Source organism: Mastigoproctus giganteus, chromosome 1 (genome assembly GCF_048544385.1).
Source record: "Mastigoproctus giganteus isolate SK-2022 chromosome 1, ASM4854438v1, whole genome shotgun sequence".
Classification (NCBI taxonomy): Eukaryota; Metazoa; Arthropoda; class Arachnida; order Uropygi; family Thelyphonidae; genus Mastigoproctus; species Mastigoproctus giganteus.
Genome location: NC_143575.1, coordinates 183812745 through 183825802, shown reverse-complemented (window position 1 = coordinate 183825802; position 13058 = coordinate 183812745). Strand labels below are relative to the sequence as shown.

Sequence of the window (13058 nt, the reverse complement as noted above, 5' to 3'; positions counted from 1 at the left end):
GAAATACCAGTGTTAAGATTTTGACCAGTTTTGTGAGCCCAAGTTATACCCAGGATTACTAACAGTCCCACCATCATGAAAAAGGATTTATCAGAGGATTTAGCTGTCAGACCATCTGGACTTTGCCGAAATTGGGTCCACTTGACTTGAGTGTCACCCGAATATCAGTTCCATCCACGTTTTAGACTCACAGGTAGCAAGTACAGCTTGTCTGGCTTATCTGAGAGAATGTCTGTGAAAACCTGAAGGACAAATATGTCTCAGTATTTGAATCAAGAGTGAATATTTCCTAGTATTTGAATGTATTATAAGATATGCTATGACATTTAAAGCATTTATGTCAGTTTTTAGTCTCTTTACGGCATCATTCTGTCGCCTTTTCTAATCATTTTAGATGTCTCCGAGATAGCTAGATTCCTCACATCTGGTATCAGTTGTGTTCGGATCTATGGAGCCAGTGAATTCCTGGGTATTGGAGTCAGTTTTCTCCATTTTGCCCTGGAAGGGAGAACTTTTCCCTACTAGGTTACCAGCCCTGCCAAGTGGAGGCAGGAGCAGTGCCACCCTGTGACCAAGCACTAGGAGGTTAGTAATTAAGATGTATATGAGAAAAGAAAAGGAAAAGAGGTTACTTTCCTTCTTAATTTAGTAAAGTTGATATCTTTACTGTAGATTAGTTAATTGTGTATTAATGAATACTGTAAATAAGGAAACAATTTTTATTTCAAGAAAGAGTACTAATCCAGAGCAATGTTGCTTGATCAATCACAGAATTGTTTGGCACTTGGGGCCATTGAAGCCATGACAGAGGGAGAGACATACAGATATCTGGGGATGGTGCAGGCCCACAAGTTAGAATACTAGATTCCTCATATCTTGAGTCTGCCTGACTGAGAAATACCATCAGAGACTAAGAAGCTTCCTAAAATCAAAGCTGAATGGCACCAACACCACCCAATGTCGGCCATCAAGAGACTGGCCATAGCCCGTAAAGGAGGGAAGGAATTGACTGACCTCTGAGCAAAAAAAAAGGCGATTATTAACCTGCATGATTACTTCCAGGAAAACAGCACCCATTCTACCAATCCATAACAAAGAAACCACACTTACACAGACATAAGAAACAAAGACAGAAAGCAGACACTACAGTGACCTCCATCAAGGCTCTGCACAGATAAGATGGCTTCCAACTTGGCTTATGAATGGTAGGCTCTTCCCTGAGACTAAAGAATTAATACTCAATCATCCAAGACCAGGTAATCAACACTAGGAACTATAGGAAATACACTACTAAGGACTAGTGTAAAGTGTGTTAGTTGTTTGATGGAACCATGGGTTGTATCTCCATGTTGTATTCTTTTTATGTGTGACGCAGAATTCTGTGTAGGCCAAAGATTTAAAAAGTGTGTAGGGAGTGGTTTATTGTGTAGTGTTATGTTCTGTTGTTTCTCTGACCATTTAGTTGTTGGGCCCCTATTGTTGTCCCATCGTTGTCTGCACTTTCCACGGGGAGGCAGGTCAGGTACCCAGTAGATTATTTAAGTACTCTGGCAGGCCCCACCACCTAATTTCTGAGGATATCAGTGTCTAGGTCTATATAAAGGGGGGGGGGGGTAACAAGAATTTGGAAGGGCTGAAAGAGGTTTATGAGAAAGCAGTTGAATTTAGACATTCATTAGAATTTGGCAGCATTGTTAGGGGCATACTTGGTCGGTTTAGTTTGCCATAGCTCATGGAGCTTTGTGGCTATTCTTTTTCTTTCAGTGTTGAAGGTGTTGGCTGTATCGAGGGCTATCCCCAGAAATTCTGTGGGTATGCCCTTTTTAAGTCTATAATACAAGCCTCTTTTGGCTACTTCCAGGTAAAGTGGGAGAGCTCTGGCCAGACTGCAGTGCAGGTGTGCTCACTGTGTGACATGCTCTCGTAATAGTGAGAAGTATTGTCTGTCTTTTGTATTGATTCTAATTTATTCCTGTTTGTTACTATGGCCAAGCGGGTGAACCACTCACTGGCTCCATAGGTGATAACAAGAACACTGCATGGTATATGATTGCCAGGGTCTTTCTTTTGAGCCCCAAGTCTGATCAACTGATCCTGGCAATCATACCTGTATAGTTTCACACTTTTTTCGCCAAGTAAGTCAAATGAGGGTAAAAAGTTGATTTTGAATCAAAGACCACTCCAAGATATTTCAGTTCTGTTACCATTTTTATAGTAGTTGTGTTTGTTAATTTTGATTTGTGGACGTCTTCTTATGTCCAAATTTCCTTTTAGAAGTATTTGTTTGGTTTTTTCAGGAGATATTTTGAGCATGTGTACTTGTGCCCACTCCTGCAGCTGCAAGAGGACTCTGGAATAACAGATGACATGTTGATGATGCCATCTGGCCCCAGAAACAAACCAGCACATCACCACAGAATGCAGGGTAATCAACCAGGCAGATTACACTCACAGACATGACCAGATGGCTAGGATAATACATCAGAAACTAGTGCAAAAATGCCAGCTGATCAAAGAAAGTGTACTGTATCACAAGTATGAGCCTCAGGGCATAATAGAAACCTCTACTCACAGACTATACTGGGACCGTGCCATAATGATGGACAAGATGATTCCACACAACAGACCAGACAAAACACTCATTGACAAGAAGGAAGTGGCAACCTATCTGATTGGCATAGCGGTGTCCAACACCAGCAACCTCCAGAAAACATATGAGGAAAAGATTATGAAGTCAAAAATATGTGGCATGTGGAACAAGTAATGATCATACCAATCATTATACCGGCATGGTGCCAAAGAGCCTCCATAAGAACCCAGCAAAAATAGGTCTCCCAGAGAACACTTATATGTAACTCCAGAAAGCTGGTATCCCAAACACCTGTATGATAGTAAAAAGAGTCAATCAACCAACAGTAACAATAATAACCGTAACCGGACACAACAAACCACCCCATGCACTTGGTATCAGTACCCTTCATGGGGCAGAAAAAATCCCATAACGAAGAAAGGTTTTTTTATAATAATAATATAATGTCTGCCTATTGTTATTGCTCAAGGAACTATCCGACTATCCTACAGGTGTTCAGGATTGCAACTTTTTGGAGTTCCTTGTAGGTGTTCTCTGGGAGGCCTATTGCTGCTAGGTTCTTATGTAGGCCCTTTGGCATTATGCCAGTGGTTGACACAGTGATTGGAATGGTCATACTTGTTCCATATGCCACATCTCTTTTACCTCCTGATCTTTTCCTTGTAGGTTGCTGTCATTGGGCACTTCTATCTTGATCAAGTAGGTTGTATTTTCCTTCTTGTTAGTGAGGGTTATGTGTGATCTATTGTGTGGGATTGTCTTCTGTTATGGCACAGTCCCAGTACAGCTTGTGAGTTCATACTTGTAGTTTGGTGCACTTTCTTTGATCAACTAGTATTTTCTTGCTAGCTTCTGATATATTATCCTGGAAACCTGGTCATGTCTGAGTGTATTCCATTAAGGTGATCACCCCAGATCCTGTGATTCTGAGGCTAGGTAGCATTGTTGACATGTGTTATCTGTCACTGCAGGGTCCTTGGTGGTGTATTTGCTGTATTTCCTGGCGTTGATTACCTGGTCCTTCAGTCTCAGGGAAGAGCATCCCATTTATCATTATTATTTAAAAACTGTTTCTCCTTTCATGGGATTTTTTTTTTTTTTTTTTTTTGCTCCATGACAAGTACTGGTACAAAGTGCATGGGTTGGTTGGTTGTGTCTGGTTACTATTATTATTATTGTTACTGTTGATCAGGGAACTCTGTTACTATCCTCCAGAGTTCCATGTAAGTTCTCTTGGAGAAGATTATTGTTTCTATATTCTTATGAAGGCTCTATGGTACCATGCCAGTGGTTGACATGATGATTGGGATGGTCATTAATTGTTCCATGTGCTACATATCTTTGACTTCCCCCTATCTTAGGTCTGAGTACTTCCTGAGCTTTTCCTGGTGTGTTTTCTAGAGTTGGGCACCGTTATGTCGATCACATAGGTCACCATTTCCTTCCTGTCAGTAAGGGTTATATTTGGTCTGTTGTGCCCGATTGTTCGTTAGGATGGCATGGTCCCAGTATAGTCTGTCAGTAAATATCTCTAGTATAGCCTGAGGCTCATATTTGTAATAAATTAAACTTTTTTTGATCAGCTGGTATTTTTGCATTAGCTTCTGATGTTGATGTATTATCCTGGGGCCGACCGGGCTAGCCGAGTGGGTAAAGTACCTGCCCGGCAACCCAAAGGTCGCGGGTTCGATTCCCGCCTCGGGCTTGGATCAAAGTACTGCAAAAACCTTGGGAGGTGCAATATGGCCACAGAAGCCGATGCGCCAATAACTACCAAATCAAAAAAAAAAAAAAAAAAATTATCCTGGCCACCTGATCATGTCTGTGAGTATACTTGTCAGGGTGATCACGCTGCATTCCCACGGTGATTGTGCTGGATTGTTTCAGGAGTCAGGTGGCATCATAAATACTTTGACGATGCCACCTAGACACAAACAATTCATGTGTCATACTCTGGGGTCTTGGTGCTCTATTTCCTGTAGTTACTGGTGTTGATTACCTGGTTTTGGATGGCAAGCACGAGTCCTTTGGTCTGGGGAAGAGCTCTCCTTTTGTGAGCCAAGCATTGGAAGCCATCTTATCTATGTAGTCTTGATGGAGGTCATTGTAGGGTCTGCCATGGAGTATCTTCACCTGTCTTTCTGTCTTTGCATGTGCGTGCGTGCACCATTTGCCTGTCTTCCTTGTGACTTAGTAGATTGGGTTGGATTTTCCTAGAAATACCTCTTAGGTTCTTAAATTGCGTGCATCTGTTCAGTGAGGTCAGTCAAACCCTTCCTTTTCTTGTGTATTTCAGACAGACAGGCTCTCACTCACTCTCACACACACACACACACACACACACACACACACACACACACACACACACACACACACACACATCGTTTCTCTGATATAATAATTGAAATGCATATTGTATATGGGGATACACGTGAATAAATAGTCACACAGTGCTGTTCATGACTGGATCACAGCTTTAATGCAAATTTTGCATTAAATTACACTTGAAAATAATATGGAAACAAGCAGCCATACATTTGTGTCTTTCTTTAGTGGCAGAAATAATCAAATTTAACAATGATAATACAGTACAATTAACTAAAATATATCAAACTATATACACACATTATATATCAAATATGGAAAAATGGTGGCAAAGTATTGAAAATCAACAAACTATACATACATATGGAATACTGCATAATTTCTGCACTGAATTCAATGAGTAACAGTGGTTTTATTTCGCTATTCATCTTTCCTGTATGTGTTTTTTTTTTTTTTTTTTTTTTTGTTATTTGGTTTTTAGAAGCATTAGCAACTAAGGCCATATTGCTCCGGGGATATGCGGTAGTCATTCACTGACCTTTCCGCATCCTCCGTATTTGGTGGTCACGGGCTCGAACCCCGGTCTAATCAAGAAGCGTGTGCTATGCACTGCTGCTCCTGCCCACCTGGATATGGAGGCCCCTCTTTCCTGTAGTATGACTTCTCTTTACTCTGAAAACCCATTATTTGTAACAACTTTCACCCTTCACTTTTTGGTATTTTGTCAAATAACAGATTTCTATGGTAGCGAACCTACAAGACACCCTCTATATTATGCAACTATATCTGATCTCTATTTCTCTCTTAAAAAAGGTGCATAGTGGAAGGTGATAGTAAAAATATTTTTACAATTTGAATATACTGTAGAGGGTTTTATTCCCGCTATGCTCAAACAAGTTCGTCTAATTCCTATCTACAAAAATGGACCTTCTAATAATTCTAAAAAATACTGATCAATTTACTGTCCTCATTAAGAGTAACCTACTCTTATTTCCATTGTTAGTAATATGGTGTAATTATATTACCAGGGAAATTGTGCCTCCAGCATCTTTGCCTCTTTATGAAGTATTCTATTTTGACAATTTTGGAGCTATCAAGAAGTACCTGATGGCAGCACCAAGATCAGCTCTGCAGAAAGCGTTGATAGATCCTCACTCATATTTAAAGGTAGGTATTCATTTAATAATTTAATTTTTCTGTGAGTTATGTTGTTACAAAGTTAAATTTCAAATCTCTCTCTCTCTCTCTCCACAAACACAGAGAGAGAGCAGACTGTTTGCAATTGTGTAGACATTGTTTCAACATATTTTGTTTATTGGAGAAATAGATTGTTTATTTTATCTCCTGAATTTACCCTAATATCTTTTTTAGTACAGAGTTCAGTAGGAAACTGAACCTGCTACCTATTTAGTAGGTGGGATATTCTAATAGATGGGTGTTTTTTTTTTTTTATGTTGACTCACTGCCCAGGGAGCCAAATAATAGAACACATAACTTGGAACCTGTCTAACAGCTTAATATCTTATTCATTTGTTTGGTTATCTCTATTTAAAAGGTTGATCATAGCTGTTAAGCATTTTGTAAATATATGTTAGCATACAAAGATTTTATGCTGACTATGATGAAACAGCATAAGTCCATGGATCCATCCTGCTAGGTGTCAACAATGCAGGCTGGTGATGGTGTGGAGTGTGTTTTTTCGGTGCAACATTTGCATGCCACAAGTTATCTGGAAACAAATTTCCAAAACAGGCACAATCCTTTCATGGTTGCAATGTATCCATATGTGAATGGATTCTGGCAACAGGATAATGTGCCATGCCCCAAGCTCAGAATTGTACTGAACTGATTCCAGAACATGAGAGTGAATTCAGCCACACTGATACTGGTCTCTCCAGTCACCAGATCTCACTCTAATTGATAACTGTGAGGTGGGGGTGGGGTGGAACAAGCTATTCAGAGTAGCAATCCTCAACTATCCAGTTTACAACTGTGGAGAGCAGTTGAGTCAATGTGCTAGCATCTTTGTGGCACACTTTGACACCTAATCGAATCCGTGTCATGATGAATCCAGGATATTCCAGGCTGGGGGGGGGAGTTATTTGCAATTTATTAGGCAGGTGTATTTAATAAGGTGGCCACTCAGTGCACACCCTTTAGCTTTATTCAACCTAGTGTATAAGCTATTCTTAGGTTATCATTTCCTAAGTGCAGAACCTTACAATTGGCAGCATTAAAACATAACTGCTATTTGTTTTGATCATTCATGAGGGCTGTCTAAATTATTCTGTGCAAGTTCAGCCTACCTAACTTGCATTTTTTTTTTTATCACCTTTCCTAACCTTTATATCACCACAAATTTGCAATGATATAAAGGTTAGGAAAGGTGATAAAAAAAAATCATCAGTATCACTTGAGATGATTGGGAAGATAATTATTAAACAGCATTAGTAAAAAAAAATAATAGTAAATAAATAATTTGCTTCGTTTACCTATCCTTCCAATAATTTGTCCAATCCTCTCTTAAACTTATCCATGTTTCTTGTCTCTATGGTGTTAGATGGAAAGTTATTACAAAAATCAATTGCCCTTTGACTGAAGGGAAGTTTTTGCTCATCTACTCTATAGCCGACCGGGCTAGCCGGGTGGATAAAATGCCTGCCTGGCAACCCAAAGGTCGCAGGTTCGAATCCTGCCTCGGGCTTGGATCAAAGTACTGCAAAAACCTTGGGAGGTGCATTATGGCCACAGAAGCCGATGCACCAACAACTACCCAAAAAAAAAAAAAAAAAAAATCTACTCTGTAACCATCCTCTTTGAATTTAAATTTATGACCCTTTTTGTGTTTCATCAAAGAAAAAGTAAAAATGCTGTCAGCAATTTTGACTTGACAATTTTAAAACTCGAAATGCTTCAGTTAGGTCTCCATGCAGAACTTGGGGGGGGGGGGTTATTACATTTCATGGAAACATCACATATCTGAATAGAGATTTGTGATCTCTAAGTCTATCACACTACTGAAAAAATTAGGGTTGTTATACTTGGAAATGGCACAAAGAAAATTGATTACTTTATCCGGGCTTAAGGAAACTGAAGATTAGTTTGACGTGTATCATTAGACTCATAAGGACAACCATGTATATACACAGAGTGGACAGAAATCATGGGATAAATGGGTAGGCCCACCTTTTGCCCAGATAAGGACAGTCATAAGGCAAGGCATTGAGTCTACTAGTTCACAAAAGCGTTCCACAGGTATTTCCATCAACGGTGCTTGCTGCACCGTGGTCAATAATTCCATTCCTGGGTGGAAAATCCGAAGCTCGAACGGACCTTTCCACAGCATCCCAAAGATTGTATCCCATGAACCCTGCTCCACTGGGTTCATGTGCGATGAACGGGGAGGCCATTACATGGTGATAAAATCTGCAGAATGCTCTTTGAACCATGTTCTAGTCACAACAGCTCTGTTGGGAGGCACATTGTCCTGCTGGAAGAGTCCATTAACCGGAGGGTGCACATTGACCATGAAGGGATGCAGATGGTCTGCAAGGATGGACACATCCTGGACCACTCAGAGATGCATCTAGATGTACCAGAGGTCCCAGCATGTGCTAGTTGAACATGCTCCAGACCATTACCGACCGCCCACCTGCCTAAACAGTTCCTTGTTGACATGACAGGTGCATAGCTTCGTGTGGTTTCCGCCAGCTATGCACCCTCCGGCTGCTCGAAATAACCGGACACGGGAATTATCAGACTAGAAGATCTGTCTCCAATAAGCTAAGGTCCAGTGTCGATGTTCTTTCACCCAGTTGAGGCATAGAGTTTTGTCTCATGGTGTTAGCAATGGGACTCTGGTGGGTCGTCAGCTCAGCTCCCGTAACCTATTGTGGCTAATGATCACCTGATGGTCTTGGTGCAGACGTTTCTGACACCTCCCTCGTTGAAGTCGATGGCAATTTGTCCAACTGTCGCTCTCCGGTTGGCTGAAACAATGCGAGACAGATGTTGACGGCCATGTTAATCCACCACCTTTCTCCACTCACAGCACTGTCCATGATGAAATGTTATTCTGGAAATGGCATATTCCATATAAACGCTTGATACTGTCGAACGGGGATAGTGCAATTTCTGTACGACCCGTGTGTCGGGCACCCACTATTATCCCTTTTTCAAAGTCGGTTAACTCATGGCATTTATCCATACTGACATTGAATTACTGTCTATGTGAATGCAGTGTACCTATGCACCTGCCAAGCATTGGGTTCGTCCACTGGCGAGAAGGGTGACAGCGTCGCATTGCCCAGGAACCAGATATCCCATGAATTCTGTCCTTTCAATGTAAGTCACTTAGATATACAAGTGAGCACAATCATAAACCAGCTGAAAATAACTTCAAGACAGGAAGAAAACAGAGAGAGGCATACCTGTTATCTTTTATAAATTGGAAGACTATGGAGCACTCCAGAACTATGTTCTGGTACTATGTGAATGGGATTCCCAGACTTTTCTTTCAAATTAATGATAAATAATTATCATTAATTTGAAATTTATATTATATGCTGCAGCAGGCAAATTATATGTTGTCATGGAAATCCATTAGCTGTATGTTAAAATTCTTTGGTTGGACCTCTTTTTGTTTTGCTTTTTTTCCTCTCCCCATTTTTGTTCATTTACAAAAACTAGTATTGGCTATTCAGAAGTTTTATATTCCATGACCTGGTTTGCAATTGACTATGGCACATCATACCAGTTTGTGTGAATCAACTACTACAGAGCTTAATTCAAAGTAACCTGACCTTCACAAACAAATTATCTTTTAAAAAAAAAAAAAAAAAACTGTTAACTGTCATATTAGTACAATATGCTAATGCAACAATTAGGTTTTTAATGGCAAGCTGTGATTCTTCTGAGTACAAAAATACCTTCACATTCAAAATAAAAAAATTTAAAAAAATGAAAATGACTCCTATCTTATAGTATTAGTAAATGGCCATATGGTGCAAAAAAGCCTAAGGCTTATGTGCACCAGCCAAAAAAAAGGAGTAAAATAATAATAATAAATAAAATAAAATAAAATAAATAAATAATAAAAGAAAAGGAAATAGACAACTAAAAGGAAATATTTCCCTCCTTCCATAAGTAACTATCCAGCTGACCTGTGAATTTCTCCAAACTGTCAGCCTCAACCACCCAAGTAGGTAACTTATTCCATTAAATTTATAATTCACTGACTAAAATAAAACTTCCTGCAATCCAGTCTAAACATCTCCCCAGTAACTCGAATTTATGGCCCCTAGTTCTAGAATCATTTATAACTCTGTAAATTTTGCCATCATTCATTTAATTTTGCCTCTCAGAGCCTTAAACACCTCAATCAAGTCTCCTGTAAGGTGCTTAGTTTCCAGTCTGCACAACCCACATGTTCGATGTTTTTCCCCACTTGGACAGCTTTTTGCCAGTCTCACCAGGTGAGTTTAGCCGCATTTGGACCCTTTCAGGAAGCTCGATGTCTTTTTTTAGGTGTGGTCTTATATAATAGGATTATGACATCCTTATCTCTACTAAATCATCGATGGGACACCATGGGCCTTCCTTGCACCCTGTCTACAATGCCCAGAGAACTTCATGTCTGAGTGTATCATAACTCCCAAGTCCCTTTCTTCCACTAATGACTTTATTTCAACTCCACCATGTGTATAAGTTATTTTGGGGTTATTGTTCCCCAGGTGCAATACCTTACACTTTGCTGGATTAAAGCATAGCTGCCAATTTTCTGACCATCCCTGAAGTCTATCTTTGTAATTCTAAAGAAGCTCTGCTTGGCAGTGATTATTAACTACTCTACCAATCTTTACATCATCTGCAAATTTAGACATCATACGCTCTATCCCTTCATCGATGTCATTTAAGAAAATCAAAAACAACAGTGACCGTCAATATTGATCCCTGAGGAAACCCCACTTCTTACATTAACCCAATCTGAGGAATAACCATTTATTACAACCCCTTGCCTCCTGACCTGACGGCATCCTACTATCCATCTAATGATTAATCAGATGGATAGTAGGATGATTTAATCAACTAATGATTTAATCAACCTGTTCCAGCTTATAAAGTGCTCATGTGGGACTGAGTCAAATGCTTTGCTGAAATCTGAATAAACAATGTCAAAATTATTCCCTAAATCTAGCTAATGAGTGACTGTCAAAATAGCAAACCAGGTTTTTAAACATGATTTTCCCTTTACAAAACCATGCTGTGTATGCTTCAGAATTCCACTTCTATCTAAATGATCCTGAATTTTACCCTCCATGATTTTCCCTGCTACTTAAGTTAGACTGACCAGAGTAATTTCCCACTACACTCTAGAACATCCTTTATGTATTGGCGACACATTGGCACTTTTCCAATCCAACTGAATATCTCCGAAGTCTAATGATGCTCTCATAATTAGCCTTAATGTTTCGATGCACTCACCTGCCAACAACCCCAGGAGCCTTACTCACCTATAGGCTCGGATTTTTCCATTAAATTAATCATGTGAAATTTCAGTATCATTAATTCCATATTTTTCAACTTCATTCCCATAATTTTTCATTGATATGAAGGGTTTTTCTTCTGTAAATATTGATGCAAAGTAACAGTTAAGTTCATATGCAACATCAGCTGGGGTATTTAATACCATCCCACGTCCGTTACATAAGGGTCTGATCTGGTTTGTCCTCTTCTTTGCATTTATATATGTGAAGAATTCCTTATCCCCACTCTTTGCGCTCTTTGCCAGCCATTTTTCATAATCAGCCTTTGCCAGCCTAACCTTTTCTGTGGCACTATTTCAGATCAATTTGTAGCTGTTATAAGGCTTCAGTACTTTTTTATTGCTCTGTAACTTTTCCACTCTGCCTTTTTCCACTCAAGTAATCTGGCAACTTCATTATTTATCCAACTTGAAATCCTCCTCATGGAGTATTTTTGTAATGGTATTTATGCATTCAAGGCTTCTGTGTTTAATGTTTTAAAGATATGCAATACATTATTCAATTATATTTGATCTCTGTGAAATATCTACCCCATTAACAGAGCCACGTAGTACCTTAAGCCATCGTAATTTCCTTTCCTGAAATTATAACCCATTGCTTTGCCTTTTAACTACTGCTACCTCTCTCTTAATCGTCCACTGTAGAACTCCATGATCACTTCCTGCTACTGGTTTCTGTACTCCCAGCCCTATTATGTCATCTGGTTCATGGGTGATCAGGTCTAGAATATTCTTTTCTCTAGTAATACAAACATATATTACCACCCCCAGGGATAACACATCACATCCATCAAAGGGAGAGTACCACATCCATAATAAATAAAATAAAGACTCAGAATCCACAAGGGCTACTTTTTCAGGTAACATCAGCCCTTGTAAATTCTAAAAGGTTCATATTTCAGTCACTGACTGTTATCCAGCAAAGTGTCAGTGAATATCATTGTATGATCCAGCTAAAGAACAGAAAGCAGTGAACAACTTGAATTCAAAAATAAACATAATATATGTGCCATGTCCTCTATAGTTTAAAATCAGTAAATATAACAAAATGCTAATTTCAGCATTGACTCTGCTGAACAACAGGTCTCAACCAAATGCAAATCGACTTTAAAAGAAAATTGTAATAAACAGGATTAACATAAACTAATGAATCAATTATAATAATAAAATTCATTAAAGCAAACCAAAGAACTTTAAATAAGAACATAAGAAAATTGTGAAGGAAATATGGGGTTATCATGAATATGCAAACTAAAAGGAAAGATTGGGGCAGAAGAAATATGCAAATCGAAGAAGAAGAAATTGGGGGGGGGCACCCCTGCCCTACTGGATGCTTGCAGCTCTATCGTGAGGTGATTAAAAGGGGCCTTTACCATCGATTAAAGAAGGGAATTCTGACACAGTTGTTAAACCTTCAACTGGAGCTTACCAATGACCTGAAACAAGAAAGAAAACGTATTTTCAAACACCTTCAAGGACTTTGGCAGCATTCATGGGGAAACCACGCCAAAAGGAGAAATTACCAGAAGATTCCTCCCATCCATTGACATGACTTTTCCAAAGTTCCCTTCCAGGTTTTCACCTGGTCTGCAAATTACA

The 13058-nt window shown here is 39.4% G+C and overlaps 1 protein-coding gene across 1 annotated transcript in view; it reads left to right on the top strand.

The window, feature by feature from the left end:
* The window catches only part of Orc3 (origin recognition complex subunit 3), a 381867-nt gene that overhangs the window by 332489 nt on the left and 36320 nt on the right, over positions 1-13058 (top strand). The window contains exon 17 of the mRNA XM_090390090.1: positions 5944-6082. Within this exon, the coding sequence (XP_090246216.1) occupies positions 5944-6082 (139 nt within the window). The remainder of the gene's footprint in view (positions 1-5943; positions 6083-13058) is intronic.